Genomic DNA, 20,614 nt, shown 5'->3' with positions numbered 1-20,614 from the left:
GATCTCTGGTAGAATGTCTCTGGAAAAACTGAGTCCATTACCAATATTCGGGTGTTTCAAGAGACGGCAAATCCTGGCCTCTCTCTCCAGCTTCTGGTGATCTGAAACAGAGATGTTGGAGATGTTTTAAGTGACAAGGTACAGATCTGTTCATAAAACCGTGCTTTTTCATGTCTAATGTTTCTGTGAGAGCCCTGCAGATCTTTGAATCACCACCAGAGGACAGTGTTTTAATGCCTGCGAGTGTGTATGAGGGGCAGATGGCATCCTGACCTGCAGAAAACTATAAATAACCACATGCGCTCTTCTCTCTTCTGTACTAATCCGATATAAAAAAAAACAACAAAAAAAAACATACTAAACTTAACTGACAAGCAGAATAAACACAATTCTCTAAAACATCTTGTGACACGATTCATGATTCAACATACTTTTAAGCATCTGGCGACTGGAGTCAGTCACAATCATTTAACAAGCCAGTAAAACAACAAGGAAAAGACAAATTAAGAAAGCACATTTTGTTTCAGAAATGCTCCTTACTGCAAAGTGTGCAGTGTATATATTTAGCCTACTAATTATAACAATTATAAACGCTTCAACATTGTCACTTGACCTCATTATGTTGCATGTTAACTTCATCAAGTGGTGCGAGTTCTCTCAGAATGGATTTATTTATTCATTTATTTGCATTTTTATCCATTTTTGTGTAATAATGTCTTAACGTTTGGCAGTCACGAACTTAAAGAATTTAAAAAATAAAGTGAGATTTGTTACATAGGAAACGGATGCTTAAAAATACACAAAAATTGCACATTTTAGTCATTCTGGTATTTTTTGTGTGTTGTGCACTGTATAAAATACTGCAAAAGTAGCATGAAATGTATACTAGCTCCTGCACACATCCATAATCACAGCTGATTAGTGAAATGAGGCCTGGTGAATCATATGAAAATGTGATTCATTTGAATTTGAATTGAGATCATAAATGAATAGCTCACGTCTGCGCAGCCTTTGGCCACATTCAATTCCTTCTCTCATTTTTGTTCAGATGGAGAGAATAAATTAAGTTGTGAAGGGGGCGAGGGGAATAAAATAGCATGCATATTAGCTCAAAATCACTGAACTTCCCATTTTTACAGATGAGAATCAGTACATTTTGGTTTATCAGTTGTCATCTCAGGTTTGGCAATTTATTCTCAATTTCAAAAGGTTCATCTGTGGTTCTTTCTTTCAGCCTCACACCACTTTTTCTTTCTATCACTAATCAACAACCCCTACCTCCACAGGTAGTCCACCTACCAACCGACCAGACATCTGTTGTCTAGCAACTCCTCCACCAATCAGAACGCAAAGGCCTCTCTTCCTCTCTGCAGTGGAACCAGCCCTGCATGCAAATATCGGAACCCTCTGGATCCCATAGAACCCAAGCGATTACAGCAGAACAATCTCCAGAACAAAAGTGAGACAACAAGTAAATGAATAGGTTCTTAACTGTGTATAATTATAGCACCATCTTCTCATGACTTCACAGTTGGTTACATAATTCTCACATCATATTTTTTTTTTTTTTTTGTGCATTCCCAAGACATGCTCAGATCTACACTGAAGCAGATGGCTTATTCATACATCTGAACAATATCAGTGCCATTAATCTGGACCAAGAACAACCACTATCATAAATAACACTTTCATTATTGGAAAACAGCAATCAAAATGTATACAGCAGACCAGAATTTTGGATCATCTAGCCACTGGCACACATCAGTTTGGAGCTAAACAAATCCATCTCAATCATAAACCAAGGCTTGGATGTGTGTGACATGACAGCAGATTTGTGGATCCTGGCATGTATACATGCTGTTTAAAAGTAGTAGCCTATTGTACTGGACTCTTTACAGGTATGAATCAGGTTTGTCAGTAGAGCAGTTTGTGGACTATATTTGCAGTACAGTATGTGTAAAATTCTTTCCGGTAAGTTAGCAGGGAAAGGCCTACATTTGACAGCCTCCTCCTCTTTTCTCTGCTGTTCTCTTTTTTATTTGCTATGTGAAGCCTTCCGCACTGCAGCAGTGTGTGTGTGTGTGTGTGTGTGTGTGTGTGTGTGTGTGAGAGAGAGAGAGAGAGTGTGTGTGTATTCCTTCATGTTTTGTGCTGCTTTTCCAGGAGATTAATGAGAGATTTGAGATCATCAGAGAGAGAGAAGCAATAAACCTCTGAAATGAATGACCAACAGTCCTTTGACTTGGCTATAGCAATCATGCTTGATAAATAAATAAATAAATAACAAGGTTCAAAATCTCATGACCTTTATCCAGCTGCCTATATTCAGACCAGGGGAGAACAACTTCATGCATGTATTGACTTCTTTATCATCCAGAAACAGCTTGATTTACATGCAGAACCAGTCGAATCGAACAATGGTATTAGTTGTAAGTACAGTATATGCAAGTCTAGTCTTGAAATATATATATATATATATATATATATATATATATTAGAGAATTGTATAGCAAATTTGCATATTTGTATTTTTAGGGCAATACATAAATTGACCATTCAAATTGCATGTACCACTCTTAGCACCAGGGAGGTCAACTTGATCACAATTATTCGCAAGCGTATTCCATCATCACTTGCCGATTTCAATTTTCCCATTCGTTTTCTCCATAGGGATTTCGAGAAAATCTTCAATAAAGGGTTCTGAACCGAATTCATCAGACTGCTTACAATAAAAATTTGGTTTTAATTAAGCAAAAAAAGGGAAAATTACAAGATACAGTATGTCTTATACTGTATGAAGGATTTAAAAACATAGTCCACGTCACGAAGCACTGAAAATGGCGTAATCAAATAAAAAAGGGATGGTAAAATATAAAACTCTTGATTAATAGATATTTATTAAAAGTATAACATCCAATACATTTGAAGTGAAACTGATTCAATTACACTATTTGCAATGCTTCGTGGAAATGGAAGTTTGATACAGCGTCTGATACAACGAAAACGTTGTTAGCGGACTATGGTTGCAAGTTCCGTCATTATAAGCATAGTTCAATGAGTGTGTTTCCCAAAACCATCGTTCCAACGAACATTCGCAAACAACATCGCAAAGTCATGTGGATAGGCAACACATTCTCATCCTTTAGCGTCATATAGAACGCTATATGACAAAACGGCGCTATTCTACACACATGGCACCCGTTATCGTTAATATAACACGCACTGTGATGGTTAGGTTTAGGTGTGGGGTAGGGTAGTCTCATATTACGCGAAAGGATTTATGACGCCTTGGGTTCGCATGTTATATTAACGATAAAGGGTGCCATGTGCGTAGTATAGCGCCGTTTTGTCAAATAGCGTTCTATGTGACGCTAAAGGATGAGAATGGGCTGGGATAGGACAGGACCTGTGGTTAAAAACATAATTTCTTGTTTGTATGACATTTGGACCTTATCCTTATCTTGAAAAAAATAAGGCAGCTGACATTCAGTACAATCTACATCTTTCATTTTTCGAATATACACATTTACGCCGGAGCAACCAAATTTTGGGCAGTCGCTAAATGTCGCTAGATGACGTCATACATCACTTAGCATATTAATGACGTCATCGCCTCGTACTTGCGTTGTCAGCCTAGTGCGTTTTCTCTCTAAATTAATGCTCTATTGAATATTATATAGCCGAATGTCAAATAAAGCTGTTCTCATTTCCTATTTTTTGTTGTCAGACAATAGAATGAGTAGCTAAATTATAGTAAATGATTACATTTTGAACATTATCTGAATTGAGAGAGTTAGAAAACCGGATGAACTAAGCTCAGAGACGTGCTCTAGTACGTATAAAGAACGAGCCTCATTCACCTCATTAACCAACGTGGTTGAACAACAAATTTGCAACAATACGGGAAACAGTCATGACTAGCTAGTTGACTTATTCAATGATGTATCATACTATGGTAGTTAAGCAGCGAGTTATGGCTTTGTACAGGAAACATACCCCTTATTGGTGGATCAAAGGTGTTAAATTAGTCTATTTATTATACTCGAGTTTTATACATTATTGTTAAAAATCATTACCTCTAAAAATAGTTTAAACAGAAATCATCCATTATTCATTGATTAGTCTGAAGGTCGATTTTGAAACTGACACTATCGCAGGCATTAAGGAGACATCAGGGAGCGCTAACGCTTCAGTTAATTGGCCAAGAAGGGCCAATAATCTCAAAATAGTTTTGAGTAATAGATTTAGTGCCCAGGCTGATGTATCCTTCAATCAATTTTGGTAAGATGACTTCAATCCAAATGATCTAGTCAGAATATGAAAAACATTACAAAAGATTGCCCACACACACATGCAAAATCAAGGACACAATGAGGATGTGCATCTTCAAGCACCGAGACAAGAGCTAAAAACAGAACTTTCAGCTCTCAATGGGAACATGTATAGCATGAAACAGAGACTATTCTGCAAACTTTCAAGATGTTTAGCTCCTCCATGTCTCTCAGGGAAATGACCCTTTAGCTCCAATGAGACCACAGGCTCTCCAATGAGTTAAAGTCCTCAGACATGAGAGAATCTGAGCTACTGGTCAGAGAGCAAAAAAAGAGAGACGGGGAACTGAGAGAATGTGTCTCTAATTAAAAGTGCCCTAGCTATCTCTCCTCAGAATTCTGTGGCCTAGTTTATTAAAGTAGGCATTTGGTTCTATGCTACACTACACAGTCTGACCTACTAGTTTTGCACACAGCCTGAACAGAGAAAGAGGTCACATTTGAAAAATGCTGTCTTTGCAGGTATAATATGGGCAACAAAGCAGCTTCCTTGGGTTTTAGATGGAGCCAGAAACAGAGAGAGAGCATAGACATACAATCTGACAGATGTCAGCCATATAACCCAATATGTACATTCTGACTGCATCATACTGCCCATAGCTACTGCATTTAATTCAAAAGAACTAACTTTCTGACAGTTAAGAAAGTATGTTCTATAAATGTGTATGTGTAGTACAAATACAGTAAGTACATGTGTCATAATGTGTCCTACATCATCAACTGGGTCACTCCATTTGCCAATATGACAGATTCTCTCTCATGGCTTCATGGATAGTAAAGTGTCCATTGGATTGTCACTGCAAAATAGTTTTTTTTTCCAACCACTGTTTTATGAATACAGCAGTATCTTCTTCAAAGTAATCAAATTTTTGTTATTCTTATGAAATATATATATATAAGCAATATGTAGAACAAACAGTGTATTAAAACAAGAAAAAAACAAGAAAAAAAGTACTTTATTGTATTAAATGTGCACTTTTTAATGTACTTCAAATCTAGTACATTGTAAAAAAAAACGATTTTTCGAAGTTGTAAATGAACTACTCTTATTTTGTTGTGCTGACTAACATATTTAAGCGTGCAAAGTACTTGATTTTCATTTTAACTCTAAGTGTGTTATTTGGTATTACATTTAAAGTTGTTTTTTTATGTACTACATTGCAACTTCATCATTACAAACATGAAATTAGAAATATACTTAAATAAATTACATCCACGTTTCAAAATAAATGTATATTTTGGTTAGGCAGTAGGCTACACTTTGAAGGGCCATGACATGAGAAAACCAATTTGCATTAATCTTTTAACATTAAAAAATTGCATTTAAACATTTAATGAACTATTAAAACATCCTGCAAGTTTCTTTCATTACCTAAAATGTCCTCATTATAAACAAAACATTTATTTAAACAAGCTCCACAAACAGCAATTTTTTAAGAGAGAGAGAGAGAGAGAGAGAGAGAGAGAGAGAGAGAGAGAGAGAGAGAGAGGTGCTGTCTGAGAAACCAATGCGTTTATTTTTAGCTTTGCAGGACCATAACCTCTCATGTGATTGTAGTCTCTCTTCCGCACACCATGAGTGAATGACTCAACGTAGGTCAAGGAGATTCAGAGGTAGTGAACATTCGGTCTTGAACAGCAGTTCTGACAAGGCTTCATGTGAATTCTTCATTAACACCATCTCTGAATTACTGTCTATATGTATGCAGAAATGTCTTAGCATCTTAATGTGAAACATTCATTATGAATTCACTGATTGTGAATTCAACATGTAACAACAGGACAGCAAATGCGATGAAACAGACAGCTCTATCAAATAAGCTGAATGTTGAATGAAATAAAACACCTCTAAAATGTAAAAAAATAAAAAAATAAATCTAAAAATGTTTGTTGCAGAGAGGGTTATATAGCCTAACAATAATAAATGGGATTATTTTGTATAATCAATTCTAATTTTTCTCATCAACATGAACACCAAATTAACACCATTACACAACAATTGATCAACACTTGAACAGATACTTCTATCCTTCATTGCCTTGTTTTCATTCACATCATATAAAATACAGTGTTAACCATCACTAAGGTTCATATTCACAATATATCAAAGCAGTGATTATAAAAAGAGGTACAGCTGAGCACAGCGCTGCAATGCTCAGGAGTACTAAATGAGGACAGATGAGGTTAGAGAGTGCTGTTTTTTTTTTCCCGAGTTATCTTCTTCGCCACAAGATACTAAATCATAATCAACTAGCAGATTGTTTCTTTTAACATTCATCTGGTATTACATAAACATACAGAAACGCCATCAACATGGACTGTGACCATCTGGTTGTTTTGTAAGACACCAGCCTAGATGTCTGCTTTCTCATTCTCTCCTTCCTCTTCATCTATCTCCAACGCTATCCTTCTTCATGTTGGTCTTTTCTGTATTTTGTTGCCTCTGCATTGCATTTGCTTTACGTAATTCACAATCTGTACACAGCTTGTCTATTGACCCGTCTTTTGCCTTTTTTCTTATTCCAGTTCTCTCGATTACAGTCTTTATCCTCCTCTGTGTTTTTTCTATTTTTACACAACAAATATTTCTCAGTATTAATCAGTAACTTTGCATACACACACACATACACAAACATTTTAATCATTTTAAGAAGTCTTGATTTTGTTTTTGGGGTGAACTAGAATATGCTTTCATGCTTGATTGTTCAAAAAACACATTATTTTTCGCCTATTTTACATTATTACAGCCCCTCTCTCCCCAGTCTTGAACGCGCTGGACCAACCCGATCTCACGACCAAGTCGTACGAATTCGACGAATGATTAAAAAGTGGCTAATTCGTAACAATTCATGCGACCTCACTCGTACGAATTAATACGATTTTGCTAAATCGTACATATTTTACGAATTGGCCAATTCGTATGAATTCGTACGAATGACCTACCCCTGACCCCGCCCCTAAACCTAACCATCACGTGGGTTTAGACAAATCGTACGAATTAGTACGAGTGAGGTCGTACGAATTAGTACGAATTAGACACTTTTTAATCATGCGTCGAATTCGTACGAATTGGTCATGAGATAGTGTTGGCTGGACAGTATGTTTCGACGAAGCCACTCCTTCTGAAATACAAAATGTGCTGTGATTGGTTAGCTGGCCCAGTGTGTTTTCATTGGCACCCCTTAGTGCATGTTCAGGAAATGTCCCAACCATTACCATATCACGAGTTTCATCTGCTCAGGTGTAAATATTAAGAATCCATAAATTTCAAACCAATTCAAGCCAATTCAAGTCGTTCGTTGTAGTTCTTGGAAAGTGAATACTGTTAAATAAAATATATCCCTGTGGAGTGGACTTGAGCTTTGTAACATTGTAGATCTTTTTTATGCTCAAACAGCAACATTACACACTAACTAAAGTTGAGAAAGTGAAAAAAAAAACATAATAGCATTTTTAAAAATGTACTAGTATGAATGTGGGTCTGAAATAGGGACATATTATATCAACCATGTTGATGTTGTCACCGCATGTCATATGACAGACAGTACTTAGTACTTTTACCACTGAAAGGTTCTTTATGAAACCCAAAAAAGTTCTTCTATATGGCTTCAGTGTGAAAACCAGAAACCCCCTTTTAGAACCTTTATTTTTAAGGCAAGACAGTACACGCAAAAAACATTGTTTCGCATACATAGGTCAATTTTGAGACGTACTAATTGGCTTTACATAACATGTTGTTTCAGACTAGTGGAAAGAAAACATCCAAAATCAGTGTTGTTTTTTTTAAATTGCACTTATCTATTTGAGTCTATAGATTTCAAATACAATATATCTTTAAATGTTGTACTCTAAAATTTACAGTTTTATTCCCATCTATATGCTGAAGGTTTTTAACAGAGGGGTTTGTTCATTTAGCATTTGCCTGGTTTTATACATGATGGATGGAACACAAATGTTGTACACTGTAAAAAAAAAAAATACAACTTACATTTTGTTTGACAAATCCTGTTTTTAAAGTTTATTCAACTATTTAACATGAAAACGTTTGTACAACTAAAGACCCTAAGTTGAGAAAACTCAAATGTCCTGCAGCTGGTTGCCTTAAACTTTTAAGTTTTCTCAACTTTTTTATAGTGTACCTGGCATTATCCAATGTTCAGATTTCAGCTCTGAAAACATATGCCACTTAGTGCATATTTAATTAGTTAATACCTCATTTGCATATTTATACATAAATATGTTCACATTTATTTAATGTAATCAATCAACTGGGGAAGTAGCCTAGGGTGATATCTTTTTTCTTTTTTTACCATATTCACATGGGGTGTCTTGTCTAGTCAATCATTGTATCCCTTAAAAATTATTTATTATTTACTTATTACTATCACAAAAATGACATTCAAAAAAATCCTGTAAAGAAAAATTCTTCATGCCTTGAAATAGCTTGAAAGTATACACCCTTGCTTTAGTATAAGCAGACCCATGAATATGCAAATTAACCCCGCTTCCATTCAATCAACCAAGTTCAGAATACCTGATTCACTCGAAAAAACTTTACTGTAGTAAACTCTATGATAAAGGCAAGTGCACGATACTGGTTTAATTCAGACATATTTGTAACCAGAAACTGATTGAGAAGAAGTAGCGGAAGAGTGGATTATACAGGCTCATCAACATGTCGATGTATCAGAATTGTAATGTTTTTTATGTATCGCTCTTCTTTACAATGTCGAACAACGGTAATTAATATGATTAGCCTTTTGCTTGACTACATTATCAAACAGCTAATAATATGCTGCTAATGTTACACAAACCACGTTCCTGTTCGCTGTCTCAGAGTCAGACAACTGCCTTCTAAAAAAAACAGTCTCCTTAGAAACGCCTTGAACAACTTAGAACGTCAGTGGAGAAAAGCATATCATAACATTGTAATATACATCATATTCATAATCCACTTGCTATATTGCTAAATGTCCCCGATGTTTCGTATCAACATAAAAATATACTGTGATAACCTGGCTTCTCTTGAGACTCCCCTGCTTCAGAGAATAGTTCATGATATGCTAAAGCCCACCCACACGTTGATGTGATACAATGTAGTTTGTGACGTAAGGAACACCAGCGACTTCAAACCACCTTTTTTTAATTTTAAGGAGAAAATACTCAGCAATGGTTTTAGAGCCAGACCGATATATCGGCAGGCCGATATTAGGCATTTTCCAAACTATCGGTATCGGCAGTTATAATGGCCGATAAATGAATATTTAAAAAATATAATAAAAATGGACGAAACACGCTTGAACCATGTCATGAGTGTTGTACGTTTTGTCCAACAGACATACATTTCTTGAATAACAATTAAAATAACATCTCCATCAGTTCTCTTAACTCAAATAAGCATGACAAAATTTGACTATCATGTCCAGTTATGCTGCTGTTAAATAAGTCGAGAGTGAAGTGGAATCAGCTAGTAATAATTACGTTACGTTGTTACAGTGTAGTTGACTGACTGTCCTTTTGACTTTTGACAATGTGACTGAAGTATTTCTTTAATAGCGCGTGACAGTTATAGCAATGAGACGTATCATCATCTCCCCTTGGCCTGTTATATTGAAAATGCATATTTTAAAATTTGCAGTATGACGTAATCCATTGCTAAATTATGGCTCATCATAGACTAGCTAACCACAAAGCTAGCTAATGCCACTATCATCAGTCTGTTCTGTTGTGACAATAAAAGAAACAAGTTTCTTTTTAAAATGCATTATCATATTATTTTAGTTACTTAAAACTCATTAATAACTACAAATAACTAATGTTAGGGAAATCCGTTAATGTTTTGTTGCACGTTTCCGAAATAAAAATAATATAAAATAAAATATCGGAAAATATCAGATTTTAAAACCAACAAATATTTGTATCGGTATCGGTCGGGCTCTTTTGTACGTGGTTGGTTATGTCTTAAAAAGCATATTAAAAACACCACATCACAGGGGTGAGAATATTTTAATAACTAAAGTCGTATTATTTTAGTTACTTAAAACTCATTAATAACTACAAATAACTAATGTTAGGGAAATCTGTTAATGTTTTGTTGCACGTTTCTGAAATAAAAAAAATAATAAAATAAAATATATCGGAAAATATCGGATTTTAAAACCAACAAATATTTGTATCGGTATATCGGCCTTCAAAGTCCTTTATCGGTCGGGCTCTTTTGTACGTGGTTGGTTATGTCTTAAAAGCATATTAAAAACACCACATCACAGGGGTCTTTAAGATTACTTAGCAGTGGAATGTAAGGATATTTAGATGTTTTCAATGAGAACCAAAGATTTTTTGCAGTGTATTAATGAAAAACAGCAAGATTTTGACCTATCAGTAATCACCTGACTCTTTACCCTGCATAAATCTAGAACTGGAGGTCATGATCCCACTAGCGAGGAAGGGCCTAGTGTCAATGTGCTTCTATGTGTGTCTGTGTGCAGTGGCATTTATGGGTGCTCATAGAATCGCAATTCCTGGGCTTATCGCGGAAAGAGGTTAAGACCATCTCTGACACAGACCAGCATCCAGTGCAGCGGAGCACTGCAGTGCTCTCTGAGTATGAGAGAGAGAGAGTGCGAGAGAGAGAGAGAGATATGAATACAGAATAAACTGCCATACAACCCGATGCTGTATTTTTGGAAACGATATCCCAGCATGCACCAGTGCTGTGATACTGATCCCAGAATCTAGGTGTCCATTTCAATTCCCCTGAGCAAAAAGGGGAGGGGGCATATTCAATCCTAATGATCGAGAAAATATTCTCGTTGTCCCTTCCAAAACCTGCATTTCGTAAAAGTAAACTTTAAAGGAAACAGATTTGGAGGATCTGTATCATAGAAAAAGGCAACATGAGTCATATCATTGGCTCTTAGGAGGAGAGATGCTGTGGGAGAAGCAAAATGATTGGTTGTTCTGAGGGTGGGAAGGAGGCTGATTGGTTGTTTTGCCCTATAGCAGCAGAGCCCGCAGGCAAACAGGCCAACAGCAACAATTACACTGACGGATCTGAAAGAACTGGGTCGCTCTATGCCCACACTTTCCAACAGGGGATAAGACCAGCCAAAGCCTTTGAAACACACACATATACATATATCTTCTCCCATAACACCTGTTACTGGGCTTATGCACACAAGAACACTCGACTTATTAATACAGTATTCAGATTGATAAGTGTATGTATGTGATTCTCATCCATAATAATCCCTTCAATTTCTTCACAGCTAGACGCAAGCTGTTACGTCAGAGCTCCAGATGAGACCCAGATGCATATTTCCATTCCACATCCGGATGTTGCCATGTTCGGTTACACTAGACGCTCCATTAAATCCTGCCTCACACCCGACAGGAGCACACCACATAAAAATCACCTACCCCTGGCCGACAGCTTCTTTGTGTTGATGATTTTGGCCGCGTACTCTTGGCCGGATGATATCTTCACGCATCGCCTCACGACAGAGAATGCGCCCCTGAAGAAGAAGGGAAAAAAAGAGAAGACTGTGAGGGAAAAAATGGGCACGAGGCCCTGATGCCGAACAGATAGAACATATGGCATGGAGAGCAGAATCTGTGCCATGATGGAGGCACAGCCTGAGCGCTTCCAAGGTTACACAACTATGATTTTCCATGGTTGTTTGTCCGTGTGTGTTTTATGAGCGTGTGTGGGTGTTTTGAAATTGCTTGGCATATTTGCTGGCCGCATGCACACACCAAACCTGTCAATGTGCTTATTGGAAATGAGGGGGTCAATTACACATCACCTTAAATATCCCCTCTGGTGCGTTTGTAATTCTCTCAAACAGAATGAGCGAATGATGTATTTTTTCAACATATATCACTTTTAGAAAATTGAGTTGAATTCTACTTATTCAAATATGTACTTATTGATTATCTACATGTACTTAGAGTTACGGTTAAAATTTGGTTTAGGGTTAGTTACTTGTAACATGCATAATTTACTGTTATTACTAGTACATGTATGTAAGTACGTCACCTTAAAATAAAGTGTTACTGAAAATGTTAATAATTTAAAAAAAAGAATAAAAAATTGCAGTACAATTAAGTCACATATAGTTAAGATATATTTTAAAAGGCAATACCTGTAATTTTACTATGCAATGTTTACATAAAGACAATCCTTTTTAGAAATAAAAATATAAATGACCTTATAATTGATGGATAAAATCTATACGTAACAATATACTTTTCCAATAAAATAATGTTGAAATTGTGATTTAATAATAATAACTTGTGCAATTGTTTAGTGTAGCATTATTTGCAAGTGTTTATGCATTAGCAAGTGTAATGCTGGAGAGGCTGATTTCAATCAACTAAATCATGTAAAATCCTTTATGTTAAAACAAACATAAAAAAAAAACACAGGTTATGTGATTATTTGAGACGTGCACATCTATAATAATAATAAAGTGATAATTGATGACATTAGGCTATTTATGTTTAGTCGATGTGAGGGTATAATGGAATGTGCTCGAGGAGCGTATTGTTGCTATAGTAACCACCTCAGCGACTTCGTAATCTTACTTTAATTGCTAGTGGAACGTTGCTTAGAAACACTGTTCTTATTTATTTTTGCATAGGCTATACCTATGGAAAAATTATTCATGCACACCAAACCTTTTGTTACGACTTCTTTTGGAGGGGTTCAGCTGCCCTTTTTTACCGCAAATAAATAATTCAGTGCAATGATCATGTGCATTTTATGTGCATTTTTGCACCTCTTTGTAACAAAAGGCAGCCTGGCTCTGGTACCCAATGTTTATAGGCTGCATGATGCCACCGCGCAGATGGCGCAGAGACGTTTCGACAACATCATATTTTGAACGGACTTATTCAAGTCATTGAATAAGGTCACAATGGGGTTAAAATGGACTCAATCCGGATCATTTTTTGATCTGAACGCACCAGCACGTCGGCATAAATATAGGCTACCACACGCAGAAATGAACTAAGGCATCTCCTGAAAGCCGTAAAGATTGATCGGGACCACCGATGTGGCCACTGCTGCGCGCCCTCCCCCCAGTCAAACGCAACGCGAGGAATCCCCAACGCGATAATTAACGGCGCACGGGAACGTGTGTCTGCACTGTTGTCGCATTGCCATGAGTATCCCTGTATCCCGGGGGGAAAAGCCCCGAGCCCACTAAAACGTACATTATACCAGCTGTTCGGGTAGCCTATCTGACGTGATGATCACAATGGCCGCGTCCCAAAACCAAGAGCGATGGCTTCATACACTGCAATTTTTGGGCATCACAGGCACGTTCCAAACGCACCCTTGATTGTCAAAGAATGCCGTCTGGGTTGGCAGCTTGCAAGGCTGTGTGAGACAGAGACTATGTAAAATCAAGCGCTCACGGCAAGGTTATTATAAGCGTTCGCTGCAATTATAGAGCTGTCAAATAGAAGACGCGTCGCAACCGCATCATTTCATATGTGCATTGGCTATGGAATGCACAGGAATGCAATGATTCTGCAGTAGAAAATCCAGCACTTACTTTCCGAGCTCCTCGAAAAGCTGATATTCATCCGTGAATCTGGTGCAGATGGTCAGAGCCATTGTGATGGGGAATCGGCAACGCGAGGAAGAGGATGATGCGGGGAAGCGCGGTCAGTCTCTCGTCCCTCCTGTACACCAAAGGGAGAGCACTTGAATGATTTTTTTTCTTAGCTTCTGCTTCGGTTGCTCGTCTCTTGAAGTGAGTTGCACCGATCAATGTCAGATGATCAGATATGTAAACTTAGGGGTCGATCACTAAGGGGAGGAAGAAGCGCGTTCACATCCGACGGTTCCATGGGCTCATCATTATGCGCGTTGACGTTGCCATCTCTCTCTTGGACGCGTTTGCATATAGAGCACCTCGCCCCCTTCTCCCCTCCCTTTTAAAGCCATGTCCCGCCCTCCTAAACATCATGCACTTCATATTCATCATACTTAATAATTCGTCATGGCAATAAGAGCAATAAGGTCAAATGAATAATTGATCTAGTATAACCCATACTGAAGTGACATTTCAAAAGCGGCATCTTTTCTGTCATCCATGCGTCGTCTAAAACTATAAACAAGTTTCATTTTATTTAATGCATATGAAGTGTTTATGATCTAATAAATAACCGCCATTTATGCTTGAAAAAATACCATTTGTCAAACTATTTAAATGAACTGCACAAAGAGACAAAGGGATATTTCAAGGTTATCTCATTTGAGAAATTTGAATTCTTCAGTTTTTTAATAGGCCTAATGATATTTTCTTTGACTCATACAGAAAAAAAAAAACATTGCCAGAAATTACATGCCGTCATATGGTTGTGCATTTCAAGATAATTCTCAAGATATCCTTTTGTTGCTAGTTGTGTTTAGTATCCCATAGTAATACCTACTGACATTTAAATGTACTTTCAAGAATACAATAGTACTACAATTGTAGCCTACATTTAAAAAAAGAAGAAAAAAAACATAATAGTACAGTACAGTAATAATAGGCTAATGGGCAAAGACAAAAACAATAAAACAGGAAAATAAGGAGGTTGCATTGTAAAAAAAAAAAGAAAGAAAAAAGAATTAGCCTACAACAATTTAGACTAGACTAAAAATATTATAGTAAAGGATTGTTAGCCTACTGTGAAATAGGCTTTAATTTGCATCGAAACCATCTAAATAATAACAGCTATACTGTAGTGTATGCATATCAGTGAAGTTGGATATAGAAACACAAGAATCCATAACATTAAAACCCAGATATGCTGGCAGAGATCAGAACTGTTTATGACGCACATTCACAGCTGGTATTTCTACGTATGCCCACGTGCAGTGCAATCTCTTGTGCACTTCTATCTTTAGGGCACACGGGTACGCTGTTGTACTGGCCGTAGTTTTACAAACTATTACTGTGGATTCAAACACTGCATCACAATTCAGTAAGAAAGAAAGTAGTTGTTGGAAGAATTTATATATATATATATGAAGAGTTCAGATGCAAAAGCCTCTAAGTGCCATTTGAAATTTTCTTCTAAAATTATCATTTTTATCAAGAAAAATGAAAAATGGTGAAAAATGGTCATTCTAGAACAAAATTTCAAATGGCATTTAGAGACTTTTGCATCTGAATTCTTCATATATTTCGAAATAGAACAGGCGCAGAAAAAAGTGGATAAATACACACACATTCTTGTATATATTTAAGAAATATTTTCATGTATATACTGTATATAGATCTATAGGCTATATAATTTATATTATATTTAAATATAAATATTTTACATGTAAATAATATTTTTTCTTAAAATATTTTTCTTATAATGTAACAAGGCATCATTATTTTCTTTTTAATCTACTGGAATCTTCTGTTCTGTGGCCTGGCAGGCTGAATCTTAGCCATTTAAGATTTATGTTAGATACATGGTAAATCGGATACCATGATGCTCAAATTAATAATAGGATACCATTACAATATTCTACAGTAGGCTACTCTGTAACAATGCAGGTTTGTTTCATAGTCTTGTGAAATTTAGAAATTATTGCCATCTGTTAAGCAATGTGTAAACAATAATACATTACAAATACATTACTAAGCTTAAGCAAGGATGAGACATAAGTAGCATTACAGTCATCATGAATTCAAAATTGATTTTAAAATCCTATTTTTTTTATTAATAATCACAGTATTCATTATAAATGATTTGTCTATGCATATCACTATTTTTTTTTTTAAATCAAATTCATTGATGTGCCCTTATAATCTTTAACCCTCCTGTTACCCTCAAATCTGATAACACTTTTTACCCTCTGGGGTCAATTTGAACCTCCACAATATGTGTATTTTTTTTTACAAAGTTTTGTCTTAGTTAATTTATGTCTTTGTTGACTACTTAAGTAACGTTTTAAGTTGACATCCACCCACCACCCCCCTCCCCACCCCACCTAACCCCACCTAACCCCACCTAACCCCTTACACATCCAGAATACCCATTGTACGACTATGGACAAATTTACAAATCAACATAAAATCTTACTGATTTGACCTAAAATTGGAAAAGTATAAATACATCTGGTGTTTTATTTTGTTTTATAATATTTCTAAGTATAGATTTTTGTAATCTATAAAATTTGGAAAGAAAAACTATTTATTTTATCAAGGATAGTAACACGAGTTATGTTTGGGGTCAATCTCACAAAAATTATGTTTTCTCCTCCCCCATGGCACGGGAAACATCCAAGTTCTCACAAAAATGATGTTTTCCCCTCCCAAATACACAGGGAAGAATTATTAGTTATCTTGAGAATTATGTCACATGTCATGTGAACTACTAGTAGTTCTCGCAATACTACAGATATGGTTATGTTTGGTTAGAGCCCTAAAACAGAGGGACGTTTTTTGAAAATGATATTGAATATGTAAAATTACAATGAACATTATAAATTCAAATTATAACATGTTATAATGACCTCAATATAACAACCAAAACAAATGTGTGTGAAATTTCAATATTTCTTCTGTTTTATTATACAACTAAAAGAGCCTGGGGTCAAATTTACCCCAAGGAACACCGATGCTACAAAATTTGTACAGGACTTTGAAAAAATATTAGCAGGTAAATTTTATGTTTTCAGAGTTGTCCCCATTAAATTAGGACAAGTCATTAAATTTGAAGCAAAAAATAAAAATAAAATTATGTTTTTACAGACGTTAAACATTGAATGGGGTCAAATTGACCCCAAGGATAATAGGAGGGTTAATCAAAATAACTTCCCCTTCCACTTGCAGAGACATCTCTTCTCTGATGAGGTGCAAGGGTAAAACACACAACCTGTCACTCACATCACATGAGATCACAAACAACATCGATCAAATTAAAGCCCAATATTTTTCTTGTTCGAGAAGCCGTTTTACCCAAATGTGTCACAATAGGGAAGAAAAGACTATTTCAACTTCAGTCTCATGCCGACTTTAAGTAAACTGCTTTACCCCTCATCGGTGCCTATGTGACCCTAAATAAAACTGACATTGTTTCCTATATTATTTAACATCTCAACAACATTAAATCAAAGATAAAATATCAATATAGGCAGCTTTCAAATTTTTGTGTTTAAGTTTGTTTTAATGATAGAGAAATGTATGGCAAGCTTGAGAACTAGATGAATGTATATGGATGGAAAGAAAGTATGGGAAAAAAGGAAATATTGGCCTACAACTAGAATGTCTACAATAAATGTGCCTTATTGAATGAGTTTTTTTTTTTTTTTCTTTACACTGGAATAAAACAAAAGACCACAGGCATTTCTTGTACTTTCTCAATCTTAGATAAAATAAACACTGGGATAAGAGTTTCCAGGAATAGTCTTTCTGTTTGGTTTACTTCCAATTTTCAACTGAATAACCAGCTATAACATAGCTGTTGTTCTATATTGATCTCTATAAGTCTGGCTGAACATGAGTATTGCATCATGGGTATAGATCTGTAGTCTTTGACCTTAGTTAGGGCCAGGTATATACAATTTTGAACTTTACAACACTTTTAAAAGTAAAGGTTCCAAAAGGGGGTTCACTGCAATGCTGCCTTTATTAGAAAAAAAAAAAAAAAGAACCTTTCAATGCACCATATTTTTCGAATATTTTATTATGAGCTGTGAGAGATACTTCCTCTGCAACAATCAAATATTATTCCCTATAGTAGTAATATGTCTGAATTCACAGTAGTATCCGGATCATCTATTATGACAAAATTCTGAAATGTGCATCTGACAGACACTTTACTATCCCATGCCATGAGGCCATGGGAGAGGAGTTGTTAAAGGCAGCGAAGTGACAGCTGACACATTCATTCAACAAAATATATTCTTTGAGCAAAAATATTTTACAAAAATAAGTTTGTGAGGTTTAAAATTAGATTCAAAATTAATACAAAAAAATATTTGGACATTTTCTGGTTGTCAGTTGTTAGTGGAATATATTTATAGTTAATGTGAACTTGAAAGAAACTGATTCATACATTCACTGGAAACATCTTGGGTCCAGAAAAGTACTTGTGAAAATGTCTCAGAGAAGCTAGTTCTGCAAAAGTTCCTAAAAATTGTTTAAGGAGTTAAATACTTCTGAACCAAATGTTTACCGTCATTTCACATGGATTTCATTTCATAACACACACACACACACACACACACACACACACACACACACACACACACACACACACACACACACACATGCAGGCACTGACACCAGCCACATCTCTAATATCCTGAATAATGTAGTTTACAATGATGCGTAATGCATCTTTATAAAAATGATACATTAGCCATTTCTTCAGGTAACTTCGTGTGTAATCATGAGAAAGTAAAGTCAAGTGACACTTCTCCATTTAAAAAAAAAATGACTGAGGCATCACCCAAACAAATATTCCAGGATTCCACAACTACATTTGGAAAGAATGTGATGGTAAAATGTGTTCAAATGGTGGACTATTATAATACAAACCGAATTTGAGAATGCTTCAGTGAATAGGTAATTGGAAGCACACTTCCTGCATTTCGTCACTTACAAAAAAAAGCTTCCACACCTTTAAGCAATTACCCAACTGTAATCTTCTATTCATTAACCTCAAAAAATGGATTATGCAATTTAAACTGATGAAATGCATTTTTAAGAGTTGGATTTGGTAGACAGTCTATGTTAGTATGAAAAGTGTATGCGCGTAGTAGCCTACGTTCTCAGTCCAGTGTCATTATAAGAGTCTCGATAGTCGAATCCGGCGAAACTACCGGAAGTAAGCGGGGCGCCATTATTACTGAGCCATTGCCTCCTATTGTTTTAGTTGCAACTTGCGTCCACTGGAATAAACAGCCCGCGATTTACGACTGTCACTAACGTTACAACGTTACCCCTTGTATAATGTCGAGTGGGTAAACAGTTTCCGTTATAAATTGTTTCAATGGTGGCAGTAAAATTTAAATTTTGAAGAGAAAACATTGTGAATACCCCGGGTCGACTGCCCCTGTCTGGTGCCGTACGGTTTACAGATTTCCTGGGTGAGTACAAGACGTGGACATTCGCGTATAATAACAATTATTTAATGACATGAGTAAAAAAAATATAATAAATATGTGATATAGTGATCAGCAAAATCTCCTCTCTTGCTATTTTTTCTATTCAATTAACATGCTATGGTCATTAAATGGCTTTCCTGAGCTAAATTAACGTTATGTGACATAATTGTTTTCCTGCTGTTATATTGACCTCTTTCCATGGTTTAAAAACACTAATTGGTCGATATTATGTATACTTTCTAGCTGTAACGTTACCTTACCCTTGCCTGTTGCAATGTGAAAATGAGATAAATAATGGACACAAATGAAAAACATGAATTTGTTTATTTGATTTCATTCATTTATTTATTTATTGTTGCCTAATGGACAGATCTTTTTATAGTTTCCTCGTTAGCAAACGTTAGCCTAGCTAGCTTGCCAAGCTATTTTCATAAATAACGTTAATCTGTAAGATCGTTTGTACCTTCATCTGTGACTGGAGGCCACTGCAGTCACAGATCAAACCAACAAGTCATTCTGCCAGCTGTCATCGAGGGTGAGTTCGCGTTATCACCGAGGTTTGTTTACTTGTGCATAATGTCTATATGCCTGTGTAACAGCTCAGTAATGGCGTCGCCACAAGATGGCAGCCTACACAGAACGCTCGTCGGATTCGTCTATAGGCTACTAATAACTCTACAACGCTCTACAACTTTATAGTTTTTGCTTGTGTTTTTTAAAAACTTTATATAGGCTTCAAATGTATACATTTTGGATTAACTTGTAAAGATTACCTTGATAAACAAAACGTGTCAACTCTTTGTTGAACACAGATGTTATTTTTTGCGATTTTCCAAAAGTCTATGGGGAACATGCATTGCTTTTCGATCGAGGGAACCCATGCTCTTCCGGGTTGTCCTACAAAGTCACGTCATCACTTTGGCACTCTATAATAATAATAATAATAATAATAAAATTAATAATAATAATAATAGCTAACTAACCTCAATGTAGCCTATTGCTTGTTTTTTTTCTGTTTATTACATTTCATGTTGTGACACTGCTATTCTCCCTGCAACATCAGAGCATTCAAAGCATCCAAAGCATCAACAAGCTTCCCTGTACTTTTTGACAAGTGTCTTTGACAGGGCAGCCAGAGTTTCTTTGACGCTCAAGTCGGCGGTGGTGTGAACGTACA

At 36.0% G+C, this 20,614-nt stretch overlaps 1 protein-coding gene and 1 long non-coding RNA gene across 17 annotated transcripts in view; one reads left to right on the top strand and one right to left on the bottom strand.

Moving 5' to 3' along the window:
* Positions 1-11,757, top strand: LOC148978755 (uncharacterized). Of its 2 annotated transcripts, none has more exons than XR_016168909.1 (3): positions 1-138; positions 1,287-1,459; positions 11,600-11,757. It is a non-coding gene; the product is annotated as an uncharacterized LOC148978755 (long non-coding RNA). The 2 variants fall into 2 exon arrangements; XR_016168908.1 differs by lacking the exon at positions 11,600-11,757 and adding an exon at positions 1,586-1,755.
* Positions 1-14,253, bottom strand: part of camk2d2 (calcium/calmodulin dependent protein kinase II delta 2) — a 35,305-nt gene extending 21,052 nt beyond the window's left edge. For 13 of the 15 annotated variants that reach the window (XM_039674693.2, XM_039674695.2, XM_039674697.2 and 10 more), the window contains exons 1-3: positions 13,892-14,253; positions 11,751-11,845; positions 42-101 (exon numbers count right to left, since the gene is read on the bottom strand). In XM_039674693.2, the coding sequence (XP_039530627.1) occupies positions 42-101; positions 11,751-11,845; positions 13,892-13,953 (217 nt within the window). In that variant the 5' untranslated portion in view covers positions 13,954-14,253. The remainder of the gene's footprint in view (positions 1-41; positions 102-11,750; positions 11,846-13,891) is intronic. The other 2 variants (XM_039674701.2, XM_039674703.2) reach the window with 1 other exon arrangement.
* Between the last annotated feature and the right edge of the window lie 6,361 nt (positions 14,254-20,614).

This window comes from Pimephales promelas, chromosome 6 (genome assembly GCF_988280905.1).
Source record: "Pimephales promelas chromosome 6, fPimPro1.hap1.1, whole genome shotgun sequence".
NCBI lineage: Eukaryota > Metazoa > Chordata > Actinopteri > Cypriniformes > Leuciscidae > Pimephales > Pimephales promelas.
The sequence above is the reverse complement of the archived record's forward strand: the minus strand, read 5'-3'. Positions and strand labels throughout refer to the sequence as shown.